The 27,833-nt window shown below is 44.4% G+C and overlaps 1 protein-coding gene across 2 annotated transcripts in view; it reads right to left on the reverse strand.

Annotated features, from left to right (window-relative positions):
- LOC138285629 (MOB-like protein phocein) overlaps positions 1-27,833 on the reverse strand; it is a 464,238-nt gene that overhangs the window by 135,210 nt on the left and 301,195 nt on the right. The window contains exon 1 of one of the 2 annotated variants that reach the window (XM_069225823.1): positions 14,391-14,558. The exons of the other annotated variant lie outside the window; for it this stretch is intronic. Within the exon in view, the coding sequence (XP_069081924.1) occupies positions 14,391-14,543 (153 nt within the window). The 5' untranslated portion in view covers positions 14,544-14,558. Of the gene's footprint in view, positions 1-14,390; positions 14,559-27,833 lie in introns of those variants that run through there. 2 annotated transcript variants of the gene reach the window in all.

Below are 27,833 nucleotides of genomic sequence, written 5' to 3' on the forward strand. Positions count from 1 at the left end.
TCAGAGATCCAGTTGCACCACACCCTCTCTAGCAATTGCCAGATCACTTTTTGTCACATGAATGTAATTTTCCCAGGGTTTGGAACTGGTGAACGAAAGAAGTCCACTTTTTCAGATCATGAATCTGTAAATGGTTACATTTTACTGTACAATCTAAGGAGAGGCGACACAGAACATGGAGATCTGTGAGAACTACCAGCGTAGGTCACGGTGCGAGACCGAAATACAAGATCTGATTATCTTTGAGACAAATGCCAATACACTTGCTGAAAAGGATGTTATGTAGCAAACATAAGGCATCAAGAATGACATGAGGACATTACTTTTGGGACCACTGTCAGGAAATTACGAAAGGCGCTAGTGGCAAGTACAAGCAGAATTACAGCACTTAAGAGTCCAAACACAATGTCACAGGGTGAAGAAAGACTCTAAGCTGATGGAGAAAATCAGAAACGAAAAACAACAATGTTACAAAAAAAGATTATAAACCCAACTATTTACTGGCATATAAACTCAGATGCAGAAGAAATCAATTGTTTATCTAGACAATCAACAGTCAGGGTGAGACCCACAGATTCAATAATTGAGAAGCCCCAGTAGAGACTTGACAAAAAGTAAATATTCAGGAGACAGCTGAGGGGGCTCAAAAATAGTTGGTAGGGGCATGGCCAGGCAGACTATGGAGTGAGACGACTTTGGTCTCTGCTCCAGACCCATAACAGCCGTTTGGTGTCATCCATGGCACCGGGTCCTCTCCAGTGTCGTCAGGAGAAGACATCTGCCAAACACCCCTGGTCTGGGGGAGGGGGCGGTTGATAGGACCCTTTTGACAACCCTGTATGGAGGGCCCCGGCAACTGCAGACCGGATCCCTGGAGGCAGACCCCACTGAGCCACCAACTTGTCTGCACCTTCCTCGGGCAAGCTCCAGGAGTGGTGACAGCAGGAAGCATACATCAGACTCGACACCTCACCAATCCCAAACACCCACCTCACCCCCACCCATTAAAAGCGGTCCTGACTGCAGCCCCCGGCCCTCTCCTATTAGGGGGGGGGGTCTTAGACAAGAGGTCTCCTGCGCTAGAGAGCGGCTCACACATGGCAGGCCTCCGACATACGAACTGTGCCACCACGTCCACAGCCCTTAACGGGCTCTATTACTAATTAAATGCCTACAAGAGATGGGCATTACATGTAGGACCTTGGCACTGTTGTCCTCCTCCTACAAAGATCACTCTCAAATGGTTATGCTGAATCAATACTCAGATGTTTTCTCCTTGCCTTGTGGAGTACCACGGGGCTCATCTTTGAGCCCTACATTATTTAATCTGTGTGTTTCTCCACTTGCCATCATTATCAGTTCCTATGGGTTGCAGGCAATATCTTACGCTGACAACATCCAAATCATTGTGATGATTACCAAGAACTCACAACAGTGAATTTCTCACAATGTATGCCTGCGGTAGCACAATGCATGGGAAGAAATTTCCTTCAAGGCAATGGTGCGAAAACTAAGGTGCTGCTTTTCACAACAGATTCCTTCGATCTGGAATGACACCTGGAGGCCAAACTGCTTTGGCACCTTGCCTGTCTCTGTCGATAAGACTAAAAATCTTGGAGTGATCCTAGACAGTGAGTTTTTTTCTTAGTGGACAAGACAATGGCACAGCTGACACATGCTTCTGGCTTATAAGAAGGTTGAAAATAAATAAATATTCCCCTTCATTCCCATTTCAGCGCAGAAGCAAGTTGCTCTGGCATAGGTTATGTCCAGAATTGTTTACTGTAACACCCTCTATCTGGACTCTAACATCAGTACTCAAGCAAAACTGCGTGTAGCACAGTACATTCATGCTAGGGTGAGCTTCACTTGCTCCCTATCAGATAGCGTATTGAATTTAAGGCTATCTGTATGGTACATAAGGCTCTTTATCAAGTATGCCCAGCTGGAATATGGGAGATGTTCCACTGGTACATTCCAGGTAGAGAGCTATGATCTGTCCATCGTAACCTGGTTACTATACTCAGAATACGATAGGGGTAGGGTGAAGAGCTTTTTCAGATGTGGCTGCCAGACTCTGGGACTCACCCCCCCCAGTCTCTGACTTCTATCAAAGGGCACTTGTCATTTAGAAAGGCACTAAAGACCTGGCTATGCACTACATATGCTGCTCTCTTTCTGGCCTCGTGGCTGTTAATTTACCCCTGGAATGTCCAGGTTGCTGTAACTACAGCACCTTGATGCCTATGGGTATTTGTTGCGCTGCACAAATTTAAATCAAATCCAATCAAATCACAGAGAGCCCCATAGCTGAAGGTGCCTGCTGAGGTGCTGTCGGTTTCCTGGGGGGATGCTCTTGCCACGCTTCTTGGTGAGACACAGCAAGGAGTACAGCAGAGGCCGGATCATCAATGAGGCCTGTGAGGCGTCCCTGGCTATCTCCCACAGCCAGAACTCATACTGGAAGAGATCCTGCAGCACAGTGAGAGCCCTGTCTGGCAGGGACCCCCTCACCCCAGAGAGGAAGACACCATCTGCTATGTTGTTGAAGTGGGGCCTCCTGGGTCCATACACTGGCTCCCCCCTGCTTCTCTCTAGATCCAAGGTGTAGGTTAGGTTTTGGGGCTTGACAGCTCTTTTCCCCCGGCCCTCTTACCTGCCAGCATTACCCTGTGCTTGCATCCACCTGCAAACTGAAGCTGAGCTAACCCAGTGGCCTGCATGGCCTCAAAGCTCTCCTGGACCCTGCAATTGAGCTATCCACCAGAATCTCTATTGAGCAGCCCTCACTCTCTCTCAGACGAGCAGCTTTCAAACGGGAGGTCCCATGCTGAGGCCCTGTGCTTCAGCCCCTGTGTTGTAATGAAGGAAGTACCCAACACTTATCCCTTTACCCAGTGGGCACTCAATGGGGTTACCTCCTGCTCTCTTCCGGTTCTGGCACTGGGAATGGGCGAGACTGGTACGAGGACCCACCAAACCCAGCTGAAGCTTCCACGCAGTCATCCTCATCTCTGCTGTCTACTTTAACTCCTCAAATAAGCTACGCTGTAGTGGAACAATGGCTCTTGGACTCTGCCTGGATTTAACTTCTTGAGCAGCGATCCTGCTAATTTGAGGTCCAGTCCTCCACTCAGACCCCTTAAGAGACTTGTGATGCCTCCACCTTGAACCTGACCCTGACCGGCACTGTTAGAATAGACCTCCAATTCCATCACAGCACGGGCCCGTCCTCAAATGGAGAGCACTCCCACAAAGACTATTATTCTACTCTGCATTTGTTGTCCCAGGGTCTGCCACTGTTTGTCACGCTATACACACTCTCTGAATCGGGTAACACCAGCCCCTGGGGTCATTGATCACTGCTTGCCATGCCATGCGGCAAGTCCACAAAGGAAACAGCGACAGGGACACTCAGAGACAATCCGGTTACCTCACTGTGGCATGAAGCATCCCCAGGGACCACGTATCCCTCTGACTCTCAACCTGCTGGAATGCCCGGGAACTCTGCACCTGTAACTATCACCCAGGCCTGCATGGTCCGCTTCCTAAAAGAACTCCGATCCAAAATCAGCTCCCTTAAAACAGACTTCAAATCCTAGGTTCAGGACATTAGACGCAACGTGAAACAGGTGGGAGGCTGTGTCGATGATCTGGAACATAAAGTTGGGGCATGATCAGAAGACTGAGAAGCACAACAGATCGAACTGCAGATGAAACAGAAAGACCTGGAAAATAGATGCATTAGAAACAATAATCGGATTAGGGGGATACCTAAGGGTATGGGGGGGCACTGATATAATGGCCTTCACTGTTGAGTTGCTCCATACAGAGATACAGATGCTTCTCCTCCCTCGTTGGACGGAGCTCATAGTGTGGCATCCACACCAGGCACACGGATTACATTCTAACTCAGGTACACTTTTTCACTGAAAAAGAAGCCATCCTGAGGGCCTCAGGGAGCATGAACTCAACATCAGACATCAATGGGGCCATCCATTTGCCATCATTTTTTCATCGGAAAGCAGGTGCCAAACTATTCGGTCTTTGACAGAGGCTAAACAGCTACTGAAAATCATAACAATTGCGAGGAAAGAGAGCCCAACACCACCCTGAATCTCCCTTTTGAGAAGCATTGCACCTCATTTGGACTATAGAGAAATCCCAGTGCTATGCTAAACATCTTAAAGCAGCAGTCTCTTGTGAAACCAAATAGGCCATTATCCAGCACATATGCAACATGGAGAGGGCCTCCCCACCCCTTCTGCCACCGGTCCTTTACTGTGTTGCTCAGACTCATTTTACAACCCACAGCTGTCTCATACAAACTTTAAACTTGATCCCATTTAACAGTGGATGTTCTTGCATCACTGGATGTCTGAGGGGAGCGGGCGACGACCTTCAGATCTTTTAACAAGCGGCTCTGAAGCAGAAGGTGGTCCTGGGCATCTGCCTGTTCACTTGGTGCCTCCAAACCGATGTTGGCCTGCGGTACTTCTAGGCCACAGGGTCTGGAGTGGATGTGGAATGTTGTTCTACTGGTTTCTTAATTCCTCTAGGTCTGCTATGCTCCTGGGAGAAAACCCCCCTACCCACCCAAACCTGCCCACCCCATGCTGGGTGCTTATGGCTTCTGCTCCCCCAACACAATCAACATGGCATTACTCTGTGCCCACCCCTTAGACCTGATGGGCCACAACTTCCACACCAGCTCATTGCCTTCTTGCATGAGAATCCAAGGGCTTGCAGTCTGTAAGACCGTCCTGCTGGGTGACACATTTAGCATGCCTGCTGCCCCATACTATGGCTAATATCCCACACACCAAATTACTTTCCCTGAATGCTCAGGGCTTAAACTCACCCAACAAGCATCAACAAATATAGTAGTACCTTCTCCTGCAAGATCCCAATATTATCTTCCTTCAGAAGACTCATCTCCTGTGGGAGGAGTCTCATTGCATGTCTCACCTGAAATACCCAGTACGCTTCTGGGCAAATGCCTCCAATAAAATCGCAGGGATAGCAATTATGTGCAAGGCTGGCTACTGCACTAAGGTACTGAACACGGTGCGCAACAGGGACGGACGATATCTGAACTTGACTTTTCAGTGAGGCACACGACCACTCAAGCCTTCTCAACATTTATGCTTCTAATGAGGCTAAGATATTCACCTCAGAACCCTACTTCAGGATCAGCTGGCAAAAAAGGGTGATCTAGTGGTGGGCAGAAACTTTAATCTAATCTGGTTCCCTGAGATCAAATGTTTCAGGGGACTGGGGCAATTTCTGCTGCACTTAAACAGGCCTTCACTGACTTGGGGTTGGTGGATACATGGCGTAACAGACATCCTGACTTGTGCGACTACTCTTTCTATTCACATGTCCACACCTCCAACATTGATTATTTATTCCTCACCCACTCCATACTTCACAATCTAGAGTCTGTTTCCATTTCAGACATCTCCATCTCAGATCAAGCCCATCTGGAATTAAGTCTGGAATCGTGGTGGAGGCCTGAAGCAGGACTGACTACACTGCCCACCCCTCCCCCCAACCTGCTTAGAGACTTAGATCCGCAAAAGGGGAACCACAGATAACTGAGATAAACGACCTACCCCGGGACCTCAGCTCACACGATCAGGGATGGTTTCAAAGCCAACATCAGAGGGGTAATAACAACCATAGCCATTGCATGCGCTGGGGAGGCCAGACTCGTGGAGACGGGATCGACCACAAAGATCAAAAACTTTGGACGAAACAGCAATTGGCCTTGCTGTGGGTCCAGTTGTGGACTCATATGATAAATAACGCTGAATGGTCCCGTCCCACCCTGAAGCAACTGTTTAATGAAGGGGGAGAAAAGGATGGTGCACTCCTCACCTGCAAGCTACACCACTAACAGGCCCGAGCCCATTTAGCCAAAAATCAGAGTTCATGGCACCACATGGGATACTACCGAACAAGTGAAATGACAGGCATTTTATAGCTTTTACCAGGCTCTATAGACAGGGGAAGATGACCCCCATGATCTTATGGACTCATGCCTTAACACTTGTACCCACCCTCATCAGGTACTTTAACACTCAACGCCGATTACAACTAACCTATACCAATCTTAGTTGCAAAAAGACACTACCGAAGGCATGTCCCAGAATTACATCCCTTAAAACGTATAGAAGCAAACCACAGCGTGAGACAGCATACAAACTGATGACAAGGTGGGATTTCACACTGACCCACTTTTGCGCAATCTATCCTGCCACCTCTGACCTCTGTTGGCAGTGAGGTACAGCCCCTGGAGACTTTCTCCATATATGGTCGTGGTGCTCCCTTATAACAAGTAACCGGAAGAAAATCCTTGGCCAAATTATGGACGAGGTAGGTTTCCCCCTCCTTTCCTCATATACCATGGTGGTACTTGGCATATGCCCAATGGAGTTAGAAACAATGACTCGCACTGACTGGCACCTTAAAAGCCACATGCTAGGTGCTGCTAGACAGTTGGTAGCACTCCACTGGAAAAATCCCTCTGCCCCTTCCACAGCCCAGTGGTTTCAGCAGCTGTGGCATGTTATTGCCATGGAACTACTATCCCACAAGATAGCACACATAGATGCTAACTTTGCCCGCATTTGGCAACCACTGTTCGACTATTTCAGCCACTTGCAGCACTCCTGCTTCACACCTCCCAGGCTCAAAGCTCTGTAACTTTTTACCTAAATGGCCACTTTTAAGACATCCTAGGCCACACAGCTGCGGCCTCATCCATCCCTCGCACCCTGCATGATCCTCCCTTTGCCTTTGGCCCTGGGCTCCCCGATCCTCTCATACTACTCAGCCCTGGGGCGCCCTCGTATTTGGGTGACAGTAAAAGTGCCTCAGGGAGCTTTACTGCTTTGTTTGTACTTTTGTATCCCATTTCCAGAGGACAGTTGAACGACTTTTGCACAGGATGCGCCCTCCTGTTCCTTTTGATGTGCTTGGATACTGCTGGTCGTAGTTAGTTTTTAGTGTCAGTTTGCCTCCTAACAGTAACTGCCAAGAGGGTGATGCATTGCCATGCTTTGGTTGTTGTATGTTATATTGTGCACTTTTCTCTGATCTACAAACATTTTCAATACAGGGAGTGCAGAATTATTAGGCAAATTAGTATTTTGACCACATCATCCTCTTTATGCATGTTGTCTTACTCCAAGCTGTATAGGCTCGAAAGCCTACTACCAATTAAGCATATTAGGTGATGTGCATCTCTGTAATGAGAAGGGGTGTGGTCTAATGACATCAACACCCTATATCAGGTGTGCATAATTATTAGGCAACTTCCTTTCCTTTGGCAAAATGGGTCAAAAGAAGGAGTTGACAGGCTCAGAAAAGTCAAAAATAGTGAGATATCTTGCAGAGGGATGCAGCACTCTTAAAATTGCAAAGCTTCTGAAGCGTGATCATCGAACAATCAAGCGTTTCATTCAAAATAGTCAACAGGGTCGCAAGAAGCGTGTGGAAAAACCAAGGCGCAAAATAACTGCCCATGAACTGAGAAAAGTCAAGCGTGCAGCTGCCACGATGCCACTTGCCACCAGTTTGGCCATATTTCAGAGCTGCAACATCACTGGAGTGCCCAAAAGCACAAGGCGTGCAATACTCAGAGACATGGCCAAGGTAAGAAAGGCTGAAAGACGACCACCACTGAACAAGACACACAAGCTGAAACGTCAAGACTGGGCCAAGAAATATCTCAAGACTGATTTTTCTAAGGTTTTATGGACTGATGAAATGAGAGTGAGTCTTGATGGGCCAGATGGATGGGCCCGTGGCTGGATTGGTAAAGGGCAGAGAGCTCCAGTCCGACTAGACGCCAGCAAGGTGGAGGTGGAGTACTGGTTTGGGCTGGTATCATCAAAGAGGAGCTTGTGGGGCCTTTTCGGGTTGAGGATGGAGTCAAGCTCAACTCCCAGTCCTACTGCCAGTTCCTGGAAGACACCTTCTTCAAGCAGTGGTACAGGAAGAAGCCTGCATCCTTCAAGAAAAACATGATTTTCATGCAGGGCAATGCTCCATCACACGCGTCCAAGTACTCCACAGCGTGGCTGGCAAGAAAGGGTATAAAAGAAGGAAATCTAATGACATGGCCTCCTTGTTCACCTGATCTGAACCCCATTGAGAACCTGTGGTCCATCATCAAATGTGAGATTTACAAGGAGGGAAAACAGTACACCTCTCTGAACAGTGTCTGGGAGGCTGTGGTTGCTGCTGCACGCAATGTTGATGGTGAACAGATCAAAACACTGACAGAATCCATGGATGGCAGGCTTTTGAGTATCCTTGCAAAGAAAGGTGGCTATATTGGTCACTGATTTGTTTTTGTTTTTGAATGTCAGAAATGTATATTTGTGAATGTTGAGATGTTATATTGGTTTCACTGGTAATAATAAATAATTGAAATGGGTATATATTTGTTTTTTGTTAAGTTGCCTAATAATTATGCACAGTAATAGTCACCTGCACACACAGATATCCCCCTAACATAGCTAAAACTAAAAACAAACTAAAAACTACTTCCAAAAATATTCAGCTTTGATATTAATGAGTTTTTTGGGTTCATTGAAAACATGGTTGTTGTTCAATAATAAAATTAATCCTCAAAAATACAACTTGCCTAATAATTCTGCACTCCCTGTAAAAAGACATCTAGCAAAAAATAAATGTTAACAAAATCAGCAGACCACCCTGAACATATGAGAGTGGAGATTATGTACGGCTGGTCCAGGTGGCTCTGGAAGCGCTTATATAATAAAGTAATTATGGTGTGTGGTTACTGCTAAACATGACTGCACCAATGTGGAGTTCAGTTGGCCTTTACAGTAAATTTGAGCAGAAGATAGCATGAAGAACGAAGCTGGCCAACGGGGGCCTGCCACCACATGAAAAATGGTGAGAGGCAGCAAAGAAGGAAAGACAAGGTCACTGCCCTAGAGCCTGAATCTCCCTAGACTGGTGCACTTTACTTTGAAGGACATGTGTCGCCGAAGAGGGTAGGATCGGAAACACAGCAGTGACGACAGGCACATTTAAGCATATCGTTATAGATGTGCATGTGACTTGTCCACAAACTGAACTACCAACCTTTAATCCACCGACTGAAAATGGACACGGTCCATGCTTAGTATATTCACAACTGCCCCCAGTCCCTTAACAAGGATTTCAACCCATAAAACAAAGCGCAGGATGTGTGTGAATTTTTAATGTGGTAGTGCTTTGGAATAAATTCAGCATGAGGCCAACCCATATCAGTGCTACTTTAAACGTAGGTTTGTCAGATAAAGACAGTTATTAATTACTCTTGGGTTGGGGTTACTGAATAAAACCTGGTGTAATTAAATCAAAAATGTGCAGATCCACACCTACTACCTGTGCATTCTGGGAATAGAATACTTTGTCAATTGTCCTGTCTGAGAATGACCACATGGAATATTTCCCTAATACAGCATCATACAGTTTTTATTTCTATGATTTTGTATTCAATCAGAACAAAATTAGTAAACATAAATTTTAATGATTCTGATGGGCACACAAAACATGCTTAAAGTTGCCATCATTTACCACAGGTATGAAACTAATCATAGAATCATTTAACATCTTTCACTTGGTATACTAATGCACTGATTTGCTGATGCCTAATAAAGTCAGTTTAGAACTTCCAGCAGTGGACACTAGTCATTCATCTTAACCCCTTCACTGACAGGCCCTTTCTCCCTCCTGTGCCAAGCCTTTTTTGGTTATTTAGGGTAGTTCACGCTTAGGCCCCCATAACTTTTTCCACATAAGCTACCCACGCCAAATTTGCATCCTTTTTTTTCCCCCCAACATCCTAAGGATTCTAGGTGGTACCCAGAGTTTGCGGGTTCCCCTGGAGGAGACCAAGAAATTAACCAAAATACAGCTAAAATTTCGTTTTTATCAGAAACATGGGACAAAAGGGTCTGCAGAAGAAAGCGTGTGTTTTTTCCCTGAAAATGGCATCAACAAAGTGTTTGCGATGCTAAAATCACTATCTTCCCAGCTTTCAGGAACAGGCAGACTTGAATCACAAAACCACATTTCTCAACACAATTTTGGCGTTTTTTCTGGGACATACACGATTTTTTACTACTTTTTGTGCTTTCAGCCTCCTTCCAGTTAGTGACAGAAATGGGTGTGAAACCAATGCTGGATCCTGGACAGCTAAACATTTCTGAAAAGTAGACAAAATTCTATATTCAGCAAGGACTCATTTGTGTAGATCCTTCAGGGGTTTCCTACGGAAAGTAACAGCTAAAATAAAAATATATTGAAATTGGGGTGAAAGAAAAAAAAAAAAAAGAGCCATTTCTGTCCACGTTTTCTTCTTTAACTTTTTCCAGCTATGGCAGATTTTGAAAAGCAATATACTGTTATGTCTGCATTTACCATGATGCATTGGGGCTAACTTTTTGCTTGAGTGTGAGGCAGTGTGCTCCCTTTTTTCTTTTTGTCCAATGACTGCTCCCTTGAGCTAACGAGCTGACGAGCTCTGGAGAGGCACCTGTGCGCCGGTGAGTGGTACATAAACCTGAGAAGACTTTTGGCGGCATTTCAAGCAACCCCACAGACTTGGCTGCTCTCTGCTGATGACGGGCTAAACCTAGAAACACGTGTCCAGAGATACACAGCACTTGCTGCACCTACTTAGGTGAAAGACTTTTGATTACTTTTTCAGCACGAAACGAAGTGACTGCATTTACCATGATGCATTGGGGCTAACTTTTTGCTTGAGTGTGAGGCAGTGTGCTCCCTTTTTTCTTTTTGTCCAAATACTGTTATGTCTGCTCGGCTCTACTGTTTGTGGGGATATAATGGGCTTGCCTAAGGGGTCGCTCCCTATCTGAAAAAAATAAAAATACATTTAAATCTCTCATGCCTAGATCGGCCTAATTAAAATAGGCTAATTTGCCCCCAACTGGGGCAGAAATGGCTTAAAATAAAACTGCCCCCAGGGGAGCGACCATTGCTTAGGGGGTCGCTCCCCTTGCGAGAAATTGGCAGAAAAAAAATCCCTGATGTCTACTGGTTATTTAATGGCATAATACTACACATAAGACCGAATTCTGTAACACCTGCACAAATGTAAAGCACACTACCCAAAATATTTGTCATGAAGGAAGACCACTTGAAACAAATGAGTTTTTTATGGAGAAAGAGCCCTCGTTGTTCATCAATCTGCCTCTCACATGCCTCTGGATTGACTCCAATAGGGACTACACAATACACTACCACTCCCCTTGACCGAAGTGGAGCAGAAATCAGAGGAGGGAGGACACAGCAACCCAACAGGGTTTTCCCTCTTGCTACGGACCCAGAACATGGAGCACTGCCATAGATTTAAGAAATTCAATAAATAGGATATTTACAGTTTGTACAAACCATATAAAAACTTAATTCAGATAGGAAAATAAAAAAAATAGATATTGTACAAGACAGTCTTCAGCTGGTCAACATTAATTTTCAACACTGAACACATTTAAATATTTAACCAAGGCGCCAATAACTGGTAAAACGTATCCACAAAACGTCTGCCTATACATCTCTAAACATAAACAGGAACAATTGAGATTTGCATTGTGCTATAAAACGCAGTGTGGTTAAATGAAAAGTGGGACGGAGGTTCTAGGAGCAGCTTACATGATCTATAACTCGTGCTGCTTGCTACAATTCCCGAACGTTTCTCATTTCCCAAATAGTCCTAATATATATCTCAAGTAAAGGCATGCCTAAAAGCTGAATCTGCTATTGTATCTAAATAGTTAATGGAAGCGTGCCCTTGATAAGGTTTAAAATACCAACTATAGGACGATGCAGTCCCACGTAACTGTAATTTTTTTTAGAATACAGTCTAATTATGTTCCTAGACATAGTTTCAAGCTGCTGGACACCATTAACTCCATCAAATAAAAAGTACCACAATTTGCAGCCAGGCCATGAAAAGCATACTATCGTTATGTTCACTGACAGCTACCTAGTGCACAATATCCTTCAGTAAATCGCCTTGAAATGGCTGGGGCACAGCAATAATCAATGAAAAGCATAGAGGGGGGGGGGGGGGGGGGGGGGGGATCGATTACGACCCAAAGCTCAAGTACAAGGTGAGCCCTGTCCCAATTCGAGGTACTGGGTGTCCAGGTTGGTACTATTTCTAACACTTATCAGCTTTCCTCAAATCCTGGTATCCGAATTTTCCACACTGACATAAAAGGAAGCTTTAAGATATTAGTTATATGTCTTTATTAGTATAGATTCTAAACAATGGAGATAATGGGTGAGAGCAATATAGCTTATGAAATCGTACGAAGGAGCTTCCCACATTCCGACTGTTCGTATTCCTACTATAGCTTACCATCAAATGCCGTTATGTTCGAGGTAACCACAGATCATGGTATGCCTTTATCAAATTAACTGTGAGCGAGTTAGCTTTGGCATAATACCATATGGCAGGGAATACACACAATCCTCTTTTTGCAGATGATTGCATCTGCAGAATATAAAGGTGAAGCAGCCCAACCGTCCTTCTTGGGGACCTTACCTAGTTCACTGTCTAAGTCGCACGTTTATCCCTACATACATGGACTTAGTAACTTGTCCCTTCCCAGAACTCGCTTCTACCAACATGAGGATCCTGGGGTTGAGGAAGAGACAAGAAGAATGTATATAACATGTTTACCCAAGGAATCAATTACCATGCCAGTCATCGATCCATGCTTACTTCCCCTACCCTGACACCAGCATTATCAGGTTTGCGTCGGATTGTAGAAGTACATGTAAATGAAAGTGGTAAGGGTGAGATTATCTTGAAAATGGTAAGGGTAGCCACATCTAAGTAGAGTGGAAGAGGCAGGAAGGGGTACACATGTCAACACTCATTCACATCAACAAATGCATGTAACCACCAATGGAAAAAATAAACAGTAGCCTTTGTCAAGTCACTTGGGTCTCTGGTTACTTTTCTGTAGGACTTTTACAATGTATTTTACTCTCATTTCAGCTAGAACGACATGGTTCCAAGAAATAGCACTGAAAACTCCCTATCTGAAATCCTACATAAAAGACCGAAATGCCGGGATGAGTAGCAGTAATAGTGTAATTTTTAAGCCAGGGAGCAGATGAATGTGATTTTATTCACAGTAACAACTGTAAGCACATAAACATGATCAAGACGTTGGTCTAGATTTTCGTACATTGGAGTTTTAGTACTTGCCTCTCTGGGTGAGGCAGAATCAAGGCACAAGGAACATAAATTATGCAACAATTTTTTTTGTATAGATCCCACGTTTATCAATGCATTTTGGAAACATATGTTGTATAATCATGCGATTTCTAGATCCCTGTGACTGGCAAGCAAGAAGAAGAAAGTAAGGATTCTGGTAGTTTTGCGCATCCTGTTCGTTAGTTGCTGCCGTGTTTAATCGAATTTTAACACTACTCGTGATTCGGACATAACCTCGGCGCTCTTAACCATGGGAAAAACTACTTAATACTCAAAAATGTTTCGAAAGAAAAGGGTAGCACGTTCCCCAATAAGAGAATGTATACGTTACTCAGTGCACCAAAGTACACTGGATAAGTGCCTTATGTAGCAGTCAAAGTATTACCATTTCGCCTTAGTTTCACTAAAGAAGACACCACAAAATCAACAGTATCCGGCTTAAAACGCAAACACACCACCACAATACAGCAGTGGTTTCTGATTTCATAGTTAGGACCCCTGATTTATCCTTTCCGTGGATCTCGGGTGAATGTTCAATCTAGTGTGTAATTCTCCGCAATACAACCAAGATCGGGCTTCTCTCACTACGTTCCCAACGTTTAATGAAGAACAAGTGACAGTTCTACCTAGAAACGCAAATCTTTTTACTACAACTCTGGTAGGCTGGCTCTAAAGATAACCACTAGCCCACCGATATCACCTTTTGGAATGGCAACCACAACTGAGTACAACAATGTACTGAGAACACCGTGGGTGGGCGACGTTTGCGAAGCCTGCTCCCATTAGCAGCTGTGACAGGACACTGCGGGTGGGATGATTTTCTCAGAGAAGGTCCCAGCGGACATACAGCGAGCCCTCGACGAGGATAGCTGTGGTATCCCCGTCCTTTATTTACCTGGTATGATACCAGTGACAGACTGACCTCAAATCATTGGTGATCAGTGTCTCCAAAACAGGAGGCCCCAATTCTGCCCTCCCCTGAGACCACCGGCCTGTTCCGAGTCAGAAAAGGCAACTAAATAGGCTTGTGAAGCTTTCCGTCTTCATTACCCAGCCGTTAACGTGGCTGCTGCCCACCGGATCCTGCTTCCGTAGTTATTACACGTTTCTGTACCTGAGCCGTTGTGCCGGGCCGGTTCCTCCGCAGCACTGCCGTCCCCTCCGCCATGACCATAGTGACAGAGTGAGACGGCAAGACCCGGATGCTTCGGAGGCGGGGGTGCGTAAGGCAGAAGGGTAGCCTGGTAGGGTGCGTCACCGGCGTCATGACGCAATACAAATCACTTCCGTGTTACGTTCTAAAGACTGGTGTGGAGTGTGGACTTTTCTCCACTGCTGCTTGGTAATTCCATCATAGCCGTCAGGCTTTTCGTTGCACACCGGAGTAGAGGCACGGAGAGTGTACGCAGGTTTCAAGGACAACGCAGTGTTTACTATGGTGCTTGCCAGTTACCATTGACCCCACCATCATCCATAGCTGCCACATTTTCACTAGAGGTGGGCGAGACAACTAATTACCAGGGCGGGGCGGGCCGAGTCAAGGGTCTGTCTCGGATCTTGGAGCCAGTGCATGTGCTGAGCTCTCGAGATGTTTGCTGTATAAATGATACGCCAAACATCACGTAAATTATGATGAAGGCTCTTAAAAATTAGGAAAATATACTTTAACACGTGGAAGCTTTGCTATTAAAACGTCACATTATAGCACTGTAATGAGAATCACTTAATAAAAGTAATAGTTTTTAAGCATGAACCACTGGTGAACTAAGAAGGCAAGGCAATTGTCATGTACACAGTGGCCAGGATTATTATAAAGTAATATTATAGTCAAAGAAAGAAAAGAAAAAAGTTTGTTGAAATATAATATTTACCTTAGGTAAGACAATTTAAGTATGGAAGCCACAATTTATGCGGGTTTTCTAGTTTCACTTTGTAAAATTAGCTAGTAAATTTATATCTTTCCTTACGTTTAGGCTTTGTTTTTACCTCTGTGCATTTTCTGCAGTTTTTATATAGCACAAACTTAGCATTGTAGCACTTTATGTGTGCACCTGTTACATTACACAAGGTCACGCACAATTCATTATTTATAGGGATGAGGGAAGATTAAGTGATTTGCCCCAAATCGCCGGTTGTTGTGCTGACACTGAGACTCAAACCTGGTCCCCCAGTTGTAAAGTGGAAAGCTCTGGTCGTAACGCCAGATCCAGGCTCCAGGGAAGGATGTAGACAGAAGCTACATGAAAGATTGACTTTTATTATGGGCTCCAGGTGCTAATATGACCTCAAGCTGAGCCATGCTTTAGGCTTGAGACTGGATCAAGCTTTCAGTGGCTTGCCCACCCTTAGTTTTCAAATTGCTTATGTGTGACATTTCTGTGGTTTCACATTGCGTCTGAATGAGAGTCTACTATCAAAGGTGTGACACTTTCTCACAAGTAAATGCAACCAGTAACTACTATTTGAGTGCTTTTATGTGAGTTATCTATTTTGTTTCTAAATGTATAAAAAAAAATAGCACACACCTAAAAGAAGCCAGACTTATTGGCATTTCCCCTGCTTGTTAACAGCATCAGGTAAAGGAGTAATAACGATTTTGTTGTGAATAATTCAAATTGAAAATGCTTCAAGCTTGGATTGATGTGACTGTGAATTCTGTACTCCGATCTATGGAAGGACAAGTGGTCTTGGAGTTTCTCAGTCTGATCACTCCTGTTCTATTCACAATGCTTTCATCTACAGTCTTTCACTGTTAGTTACTTAGACCCTGTTTTTCTTTGTATGTTTCTGAAATCCTCTGCATATTTGACATCATCTCCTTCCTCTTCATCACTGTCTCTGCATGTACTTCTTTGTTTTGGCCTGTCACAACATACCCACCCATTCTCTTTCTCCTTGCCTGTAAACACAATCCATTTTCTGTTTGTGCTGTCAATATTTCAACAGCTTCACACACTTTTATATAAAATATAAATTATAGTTGTTACATATCTGAATATCGCTCTGTTTGCTATGCAGAGAGGTCAAGGGTTGGATGAGCACTGCAGAGAGGTCAGGGCTTGGCCTGAACACCTATATTTTACCCACCAAACTGGCACTGTCAGAAACTCTTAATGCCTTCAGCCTCAGCCACACAGCTCCTAATCATGCCCATATTAAGTATAAAAACATAACCTTTAAATTATCCAGACACATGGAGCTGACTCAGCTCATAGCATATACTGCGCAAGAGTTATGTTTCATGAAAATACTACAGAAAAAACCATCATGTGGAAAATGCTAATATTTTTAGAAAATACAAGATAATGTCAAATGGTTTTTAAAAGATTTGGGTACCATCTTGCTCTGAGGTGGCGCTCATATTTAGTTCAGAAAGAGCTGGCAAGTGCAACGCATGCTCACTTTTATTTGGGTCAAACCCCGTAGGTGAGATTGGCATGGGCAGTCTCGAACAAGGTGGGTCGGACCACATCTCATGCCTCCCTTCTGTCTTTGCCCAGGACAATCATATGCCCGTGCTTTGACCTGAACCTCTTGACAGCAGCTTCAGCAGGATGGTATGTGTGATTAGACTGACATCCCTGGAGATAGCGCAAACCCAGACACACAAAGGCACCATTGGTAATCAAGCATTATAATTATCCAAAATAGTGCATGCCACATTAGCTGCCGAGGTGTAGTCTGCTGCAATAACACTGAATCTTTCTACAATCGGGGCCAGGGTTTCTTGGCAGCCTAATGGATCACATGAGACAAGGAAATGGAGGCACCCCTTTGTGTTATTTTGTAATCAACTAGGCAGAAGTTGTAGGCACTGAAATAAACAAGCTGCGCCCCTGCTGAGATGGCTTGGTATCCAAGGCAACCAGTCACCTCTCCTCAGCCCGGGCCCGGCTCACACTCTAGCTGCTTACACATCAAGTGGTATGCCAACCACATCCTCTCTGAGCATTTCACGCAATTCAGGGGCACTTCATTAGGCGTGACATAGCTTTTCATGTCTGAAAAAATAGACTTGTGATCAGATACACATTTAATATTGAGGCATGGTTGGAGCAGTTACATTGGCCAAAACGTAATATGCTTTGTTGGACCTGGCCCTTTTTGCAGGGTTATCCCTGAACGTTTTACCTTCTTCCTCCTATTTTGTTCTGGCTGTAGGACTGTGCGTACTTTACCACTGCTAACCAGTGGTAAAGTGTATATGCTCTCTGTCCAAAATGTATTGTTGATTAGTTTATCAATGATCAGCATATTTGATTTACTGGTGAGTTTTTACTATAGTACACCTGGTTTGCTGAGGAACTGTAAATCAAATGCTATTAGAGGGCCTGCAGCACTGATTGTGCCACCCACATGAGTAGCCCTGCAAACATGCCTCAGGCCTGCCATTGGAGTGCCTGTGTGAGCAGTTTTACACTACCATGTCGTCCTGGCAAGCGTACCTGCTTGCCAGGCCCAAGCCATCCCTTTTATTACCTGTAAGTTAACCCTAAGGTAGGGCCAAGATAGCCCCATGCTAGGGTACAGGGTATTTAAAAGGTAGGGCATGTAATGGAGTGTTTTACATGTCCTGATAGTGAAATACTGCTAATTTTTCACTATTGCAAGGCCTATCTCTCCTATAGGGTAACATGGGGATTGCCTTGAAATATCTTTTCAGTGTAATTTTTCTTTGGGAGCAGTTAGAGATCTGGAGTTTGGGGTCCCCAAACTCACAATTTAAAAATATATCTTTTGGTGAAGTTGTTTTTTGAATTGTAAGTTTGAAAATGCCACTTTTAGAAAGTGTAAAGCACACAATGCTCATGGAGGAATAATTTACATACAAATATTTCAGCAATATTAAATACTATTAAGGTTGTAATTAACCATAGATCAAATTCCATAAATGAATAAATCTTAAAACAGCGTGTATTTCCTTTCTGGAAAAATGAATATATTTTTTTTACATTCACTAATAATATATTCAGCAATATAGCAAAGCAACAAAGAGAATTTGTAGTTTTTATGCAAATGCACTGGTGACCCCTCAAGTCCACAATCCATTTACATCCAAGGGACAGAAGGAGAGCACCAACCCTCCTAATTCTCCAACCACAAAAGGTTTAAGTCCTATATGTAGTCTTTCAAAGAATCAGAAATCACTCCTAATGGACTCCAGCAGCTTATGCGAAGAATTGGATCATGGAGAGTCGACGTTTCAGTCTCCCAAGGCTCAAACCATCCATGAGACCATCCTCGGGACAATGTGTCAAAGTGGATTAAATCACAATAATTGTTGCTGTACAACACAACAAATAACCCACATTGATAAAACGCTATTCAACACTAAAAGGCAGCGAAAACCAAACCACGCTGTACATGCAAGTGAATCACCCATTTACAAGACACCCCCAAAAAACACGTACATAAACCTCAGTGTAAGACATGCATTTTTCCACATTTTTATAACAGGCAACACCAAATTTACACCAAAAAGTGTATATACATATATATGTGTATATATATATATATATATATATATGTGTATATATATATATATATATATACAAACATACATACACATACATACAATAAAATCACCCACCAGTGCTCCTCAAACAACTGACAAAAGTTAACTACTGCCACACAAAGTGAACCAACTAATACCCGAAAACAATTCCAAAAATAAAGCAACACAGCATATTAATACTTGCTTCAACATCAACTTCCTAGAACAGCACTGCTTAATCCCTTTCTTCCGGCACAGTCAACTAAACAAAAAACATACCAAGTCAAGAGTAAAGTTCTAGCATCCAATCTACAGTAGCAGGACTTCCACAGGATCTTGCTTACCGTAGTCAGTTACTCCAGTGTAAAGAAAGGACGATGTCATCTACATGAAGACAAAATAAACGCCAATCCATTAACCAGATTCCCACAAACACACTCAACTTCAAGTTGGTATGGAACATAAATCTATTAACCACAAATATCACTTACTTCTCCACAGATACATAAACTCCCACCGGGCGCAAATCAATCATAAAGCTCAGGCGCACAAACAAAAGGGCCATTTTAGAAATCACTCAACCTACCCACACAACTGCGGCAGCCATCTTGGAACAGAATATCTTTCATCAAACCTATAGAATTCCTGATCAGTCCTAACATTCCATACAAAAATGGGCAACAATGTGATGCATTCAAACATCAAAGTGGATCCAGATCTTATTAAACATAGGTACACAGTCATAACTACCTCGGTGGCCAAATTGTTCCTCCTAACCCAATGCTTGGAAGGTGTGTGAAGATGCCTTGTGAATCAGGGAGTGGGGTGGAATGTTCAGGTTCTATGGGATCAGATATGGAATGTTGGAGACTGGAGAAGAAGAGGAGAAAGGGAGCTTAAGGAAGGATCTCTGCTGGAGGTGTCGTGTACTTGAAGCTTGAATAAAGAAAAAGGAGAACATTTGTGCTGTGTTATCATCTTTATACTGGCGACGAGGGAACAGTGTGCGCAGGAGCGGATTAATCGTCTCAGGTGACTACGTCAAATGTTATTGATTTTTTTGAGGAAGCTTTTGTTGAGGAAGGTATTCCTAAGACGATTGTGTCGGATAACTGTGTGCAATTTGTCTCTAGGGAAATGACTGACTGCTTGGCTAGGGTGGGAATAACTCATGAAAGGGTCGCCTTGTTCCGTCCGCAAGCTAATGGCTTAGTCGAGAGAGTGAATCGCATTGTAATGGAGAATATTCAGTTGTCGCTAGCCAATCATCTTCCGTGGATGCGCAAATTAAAAAAAATGATATCGCCGCACAGGACGACCCCTCATTCAGTAACAGGAGTATCACCGTTTGTGTCCTTGAAAGGTAGGGAGCCTGGAGTGAAAGAGTGTCCTGGGCGGCTAAGGGAGAAAGGAAGGGTGATGGTGGATCATGAGCTTGTGAGGAAGAAAGTTGAAGGGAAACAAAGAGAAGCTGCTATGTATTATAATAGGAGAATGGGAGCCAAACAATGCCACATATGTGTGGGGGATTGGGTCATCGTAAAGAAGGGGAATATCGTCCAAAAAGGGGAAAGTAAGTATTCAACTCCTCATAAAGTAAAAGAAATCAAACATAATGTAGTGATCCTTGAAAATGGGTCGGTGTGGAGTTTAGGGAATGTGTGTAAAGTTCAATATTGATGCATTTCCATTTTGTGATTCATATAATATGGTATAGGTGTTAAATGTTGATGCTGTCCCATTTTGTGATTCATATAATAGGGTATAAGTGTATAGTATTAAAGTATAACTTTTTTTATTTTTATTATTTATATTATTATTCAACATTATAAGGGGAAAGATGTGTGAAGATGTCTTGTGAATCAGGGAGTGGGGTGGAATGTTCAGGTTCTATGAGGTCAGATATGGAATATTGGAGACTGGAGAAGAAGAGGAGAAAGGGAGCTTAAGGAAGGAGCTCTGCTGGAGGTGTTGTGTACTTGAAGCTTGAATAAAAAAAAAAGGAGAACATTTGTGCTGTGTTATCATCTCTTTCCCCTTAAATATCACACGACCGGTCCATAAAACGGTGGCGGCCATCTTGGAACTGAGCATCTTTCATCAGAGCTAATCGGGTTTGCCCATCTAACAAATTCCTAATCGGTCCAAAACATTCCATACAATAAATAGCCAACAATATGATATACAAATCAAACCTGTATCAGCCAGAGGACTCTTAAATATCAAAGTAGATGTGGATCCTATTACAAACAGCTATGCAGTCATACCTATCTCAGTGGTCAAATAGTCTAGGTCCTAATACTAAGACCTTTGTATGGGGCCTCATAAAGGATCACATCCCTGGAGCACACACATACTGGATCTCACTCAAGAAAGCAAACTACCAGTAAGTAAAGCCAGAGTTACCACACACAACCTATGCCACTCTCATAACCCCACAGCCAAAAGGTATCCAACCAAGGAAGAAGCACATCCCTACAATCAAATCCTATCAAGATACCATTCAAACACTACAAGGTTGCCAACACCTGCCATTCCACTTGTTGATGTAATCCTTCCTTCACAGTATTGGCCATCCAAATCCATCTATTTTCGTGCATTATAAGCAGGCGATCCACATGATGTCTGCACTTAGGGCATTTCACAACTTCTAACGCAAACCATTTCATTGCATTTGGTGCATGAGACATTTTCAAATAGTGTTCAACAAGGGGAGCAGTCTGTACTTTGCATCAAATGCGCAACTGATGTTGTGTAATACGTTTCCTTACCTCCTGGGTAGTTTTTCCAATGCAAAATAATGTACATGAGCATTCAATACAATACACCACATTTTTAGAACCACAATTAGAATGATGTTTGATAGTACAGTTAACATAATTAATTTTATATGCTTTCACTATTTCAGTTGTGCCACATGCATTGCCATTACCACATGGGTAATGCCCAATAACAGGTTCCACATCCCATAACTGGTGCAGTGAAACTGGTTCAGGATCATTGTAGGCTCAGACCAATCAATCCCTTAAATTCTATGTCAGGGCCGGAGGCTTCGGATTATGCTTTCTATTTCTTTACTGTCAACACACAGCAGCCAATAAAAAACAACACTACATTTCTTAAGAGCTTTGCAACCTCGCTATGACCCCCAATCAGGGCCCACAATCTATATATAGATCCTTAACACTAAAGTCCATCATTTTTCTTTGCTACTTCATGCAGAGATAAGTACTTCCTCATTTCAATTAGACTGTTGTTGCTTTAAACGTTGTGGCAATGCTTATTGCCTTCAGGTGCCTTCGTTTTGAAAATTAGCTTAATGCGCTCCGAGCAGTATTACATGTTTGAATCAGTGTTTGTTTCTGTTCCGATTTATTACCGATGGTGAGGAGTACTTGGGGAGGCCGCGCGACTGGTGAAGCAGTCCGCTTTCTGTAGTTGTTCTTGCGCATGTAGTGAATCCTATCATGTTTTAATGGGAAGCAAGAGTTAGCTTAGCCCTCTGGCTTGTAGACTCGTGCCCCCGTCATCCAGTGACTTTTACCCTACTTAGTTTGCTCTGTTTTAGCACATTTATTTAATTATATCTTTTAAGATGGCTGCCTTGTTTCTAGTTAGGCCAATGTTTTAGTTTCATGTTAGTGCCACTGAGCTAAGGCATCAGTATCAAGCAACAAAGATAAACACACTACAGGCATTCACTTTAGGTACTTTCCCTCTTTGCGCTTTCGAGGAAATTGTTTACAAAATTGCCGTCCCAAGCATAAGGTGTTATCTATTGTTTAGGAACAGTCCTATGTCAGGGGTTCGATTAGATCTGTATAAATACATCTCACACAGACAGATAGAGGGATTCCGACCAGATGCCATTGCTGCTATCGATGCTGCATGTCACCTTGGCGCTGACCCAGTCTTCGTGTCCCTACGGAGTCTGATTTAGAGACCTCATTCCAAGGTAACGAGGGTTGGGGGGCTCTCCTCATGGACACCCCATTGGCAGATTAGGTTTATCACACCTATCTCTCTTTAAGTTAGGGGTTAGGTTCAACATGCTAGGGTATTAGGACATATTTAATATCTTATGTCACTTTATGTTATTGCAAGATGGTGGGGGTCTTTTTACTGATGACTCTCGTGTTCACGATTTTGTGTCTTGCATTAATCGATTATCCAAATCATTGCAGCCCATGCAACTTATCGCAGATTGCAGTATTATTGATAAAACCTATTGAAAACTTTACTGCATCTCCTTCATTGCTTGTGTGTGATTGAGGGGTAAACTCTGTTTAACCACAACACTCACTGAGATGTCGCACTCTTGAGTCCATGCGTAAAGGCTGACATAAATCACCTTTTACTTTTTTAGGTTTTTGGTGAGGTGCTGCTTGTGAGCCGGGAGGGTTGGGACGACAGATACGACTTGTTGTAGGATTGGCATAGTCGCATACAAACATAAGAATAAAAAAGTTGCTAGCATTCGTGCCAAGAATTTTCAATTCTATTAAGGACACGGAGGCGAAGATTATGCTTCTCTTCCTTTACTACTCAATTGACAGCAGCCAATCAAAACACAAACTACATTTCCCAAGCATCGTTGCAAAAAGATTTCCACCAATCAACAGACCCCTAGTCATATTAGAGTCCACAAACACTCCGGGACTTCCTCTTTCTCTAAGTCACGAACTGGATAATAAGAGTTCATAAACACGAACTTGAAGAATACCCGGGAACATTAACATCTGACTGAAGACAACCTTCTTCCAGCAACAAAAATAAAAGACCTTCCGCTGGCACTCCGTCTTACTCCACTTTTTGCTCCGATGCTAGGTAGACAAGAAAGATTATAATAACAACAATAATGATAATAATAATCATACTAATAAAACTATTAGCATTAACAGGTTTAGCTACATAACAGTAGTATAAATTTGGGAGGGAACATGAAAACGCATCTCAAGAAGTAACTGCCCTGAACAAAAATGGTTGCCTAGACAAACACAACCCTTGGGCGGGAGAATCTTCACTTCCGTGTCCTTAATTGAATTGAAAATTCTTGGCGCGAATGCTAGCAAATTGTTTATTCTATGTCAGGACCGGAGGCTCAGATTATGCTAGTTTAAAGCTGCTTGAAACACTCTAGATGCAAAATCACCCACAGGTTTGTAATAAAACTGCTTGAAAGTGGAATCTGAAGACCAATCTGCTGATTTCATAATATCCAGCACTGACATACCCAAACCTACAGACTTGGAAGCCATCGCGCCCGAACCGAGTGCGCACCAAATACCTGCGTATCAATTCCCGCTTCAGCCATTACAAAATGCAACCATCTGGCGATGGTAGCTGCAGACACAGGCTTAAAAGGTTTGCAAAGAGAAATCAATAATTGGCCTGTCAGACTCTGTCTAAGAGATCTAGTACATTTCTCATATTCTTTTAAACAAGCAACAACACCCAACTTCTTAGAAAATGGAAAAGCAAAGTATTCGATACAGGTAGACATTGTTTTTGTTCTTCTAGAAATGGAAAAAGAAACACCTTCAGGTGTAAAAACTCTACCTGCAAGGTCCAAGGCTACCACATCCGAAGAACGTCGACAAGCTGCTAGGCTTGCTAGCAGCATGGCCAGCTTAGCTGATAACTGTTTCCTAGAAAGATCAGAATTATCTGGCTATCTCTCGAACAGATGAAGAACCAGATTCACATCCCAAAGGAATGTATACCTGGAAGAAGGAGGATTAGAAACCCTCACACCCTTTAAAAGCTTAACTACTACAGGATGCATACCTACCGAAACACCGTCCACCTTAACATGGCCTGCAGAAATAGCCGAACAAAAATTATTTACCGACCTATAGGATAATCCATCGTCAGCTTTCTGCAATAAAAAATTCACAATGTGGACAAGCTCAGCTGCCACGGGATCCAAAGACCGTTCCAGGCACCAACTGCTCCAAATTCTCCACACGGAGAGATACCTCTTTCGAGTGGAAGGCGCCCAAGCCCCACCGATAAACTTCTGAGCTGATTGCGAAATGCCTGGCAAGTGTCAGTGTTGCCTGAAAGCCTCCAGGCCATCAGCTGCAACAGTCTCTCCAGAACCAGAGGGTGTTTCTCGCCTTGCGGATCCAGAAGCATGTCCGGCGACCAAGGCAAGAGAAGAGGAGAGTCGCATGCGAGCTCCAACAGCAACGGGAACCACGGCTGCCCCCTCCACAGAGGAGTAATCAAAATCACCTCCCCTTTCTGGCCTTTGATCTGCGACACCACCCTTGGAATCATGGCAAATGGAGGAAAGGCATAATTGAGGGATCCTGACCAATCTTGAAGGAACGCGTTTGTTGCTGTCGCCAACGGATCCTGCCTCCAACTGAAAAATTCCGGTAACTGTTTGTTCAGGCGAGAGGCAAACTGATCTATCCTGCATGGACCCCACAGTTGCTGAGTCAGCAGAAACAACAGAGGCAGAAGCCTCCAGTCGCTGTAATCCGTAAGATAGCGTGAATGCCAATCCGCTACCACATTGATCTGGCCCGGCAGATACTCCGCCTTCACCTGCAGGCGATGTTCCAGACAGTAATGCCAAAAGTCCTTGGCTATCTCCACTAGGATGGGTGAACGCGTGCCCCCCCGCTTGTTGATATATCTGACTGCCGCCACATTGTCCATGCGAAGCAGAATGGAACACGAAACTCTCTTGGGCGACAGAGTCTTTATTGCAAAAGACCCCGCTAATAACTCCAGGAAATTGATATGGTACTGAAGTTCTTGCGAGGACCATCTCCCCCCGCCGAGATATCCCCGCATCTCGCGCCCCAGCCCCAAAGACTGGCATATGACTCTATCACCGTTTCGGGTTGGGAGCTGAAGATGGCTCTGCCATTCCACGCATCGACTTGGGATAGCCACCAGTTGAGCTCCGAACGGACTTCCTCTGTCAGAGGAACCAAGTCCGAATATGTCATGCCCCGCTGGAGATGACGTATCTTGAGTCTCTGTAACGCTCTGTAGTGGAGGGGACCTGGAAAAATTGCTTGGATTGAGGATGCCAGGAGTCCCACAATCCGAGCGATCTTTCTCAGGGACAATGACGTCTTGGCTAAGGCCACCTGAAGCTCCTTCTTGATGGCCCGAAGTTTGGCTTTGGGAAGAACCACAAGTGATCTGTCGGAGTCTATCAGAAAACCTAAGAATCCTACAGTCTTGGAAGGTACCAGGACCGATTTCTTGTCGTTTATGACAAATCCGAGATCCTGAAGAAGGGCTACAGTTGTGAGCCCGTGTTGTTTCAGCAGTTCCTGGGATTGCGCCATGATCAGGATATCGTCTAGATAAACGATCAAACAAATACCTTTCTCCCTCAGAAACGCCACTACCGGCTTGAGCAGCTTGGTAAAACACCAAGGCACCGAAGAGAGCCCGAAGGGCAGAACCAAGTACTCCATCCAAGTATCCCTCCACCTGAACTGGAGGAAACGTCTGTGAGGATGCCAGATGGGAATCGTCAAATAGGCATCTTTGAGATCCAGGCGTATCAGCCAGTCTCCCGGCTGAAGGAGGTCTGGTAAGAGATGAAGACCCTCCATTTTGAAATGGCGGTAAATGATAAAAGCGTTAAAGTCTCGAAGGTTTATGACCAAACGGTGACCTCCTCCCCTTTTCTGAACTAGTAAAATATTGCTGCAGAAACCCAAAGGATGGGGATCGCAAAGAGCGATGGCTCTCTTCTGAAGCAGCTCTTGAATCTCGGAGTCTATGATGCTGGCGTCTTATCGGGAAAAATGGAGAGGAGGAGGAATACTCTCCTGCAGCAGAGTCTGATAAAACTCCAGATGAAAACCCTGGACGGTTTGTAACACCCATGCATCCTGAGTCACACAACACCAATTGTGGAGGAAAAACTGAACATGACCCCCCAACTGAAGGAAAGACTTGTCTTGAATTCTCACCTGTAGACAAGCTTGACTGGCAGTTGGATCTGGCACCGCCTCGTTGACCACGCCGCCGGATGATGCGGGAGTGTGAGGGGAAGAAAGCACCTCCTCTGTTATAATCCTGGCTCCGGAATGAGCCATGTTGGGAGCCTTGGAAGGTTGGACAGCCTGACGAGCGGCCCCTACCTCGTCCGGCCCTGCCAAAAACACCAGACTGAAAGACCTTCTTAAGGTTCGCCTGTGCTTTATCCAGAGTCATGAACGTAGTAACATACTTGGTAATATCTTTGACGAACTTGTCGCCAAAAAGACGACATTCCGCCAGAGGGCCTGCATCCGCCGCCGCCAACTCCGTCAAGGTCGAATCAATCCTCATGAGCAGGGATTTCCGGCGCTCAGTTGAGATAGCGCAATTTGCATTCCCCAACAAACATATCGCCCTCTGAGTCCACTCAGCCAGGGTGTGGGGATCAATAGGCTCACCAGACTCCTTAGCCTTCAGGGCCATTTCCAATATTTTGGCCAAGTGACCCGCGAGGTCCAAAAGTTTGTCCTGGCATGAGCGGTACGCCCTGTTGATACCTTTCTTGGGGTCCTTGGCAAATTTTTTAATGAAGGTCAGCATTCTGGGGTCTATATCTGGCGTCTCCGCCACCTTATCCGGAATCTCCGGCCTAGGGCACTCAGCCCGCAATCTATTTCGGACCTCCTTGTCGAAACCCTTTCTCAGTTTGTCGTGGAGGTAATCTGCCACGGCCTGCGCCGGGGCCCAATCCGCTGAGCGAGGGTGGATAATGTCCTCTGGGTTGAATTGGAAAGGGTTAGAGGGCGAGTGAGACCTTTCCTTGGCCTGAGAGGAGTCGGATTTTCGAGCTCTCTTACGCTTACGCAAGGTACCGCTGGAGTGAGAAGACCTAGTGGACGCTGAGTCCGAGTCAGACGAATCTGCTGCTTCTAGAAAAGAGCCCTTGGATGTTGACGGCAATGAACAATACACATGGTCAGAGGAGGCCTTAGCCAACGCTGACAAGGCGCCATCATGTGGCCAAGAAGAGGTCTGGGGAGTTGTCGCCGTCACAGGGCCTTCTTCCACCACCACCTCCTCTGGCAAGGGGGCCAACCCTTGTTT

Source organism: Pleurodeles waltl, chromosome 3_1 (assembly GCF_031143425.1).
Source record: "Pleurodeles waltl isolate 20211129_DDA chromosome 3_1, aPleWal1.hap1.20221129, whole genome shotgun sequence".
Lineage (NCBI taxonomy): Eukaryota > Metazoa > Chordata > Amphibia > Caudata > Salamandridae > Pleurodeles > Pleurodeles waltl.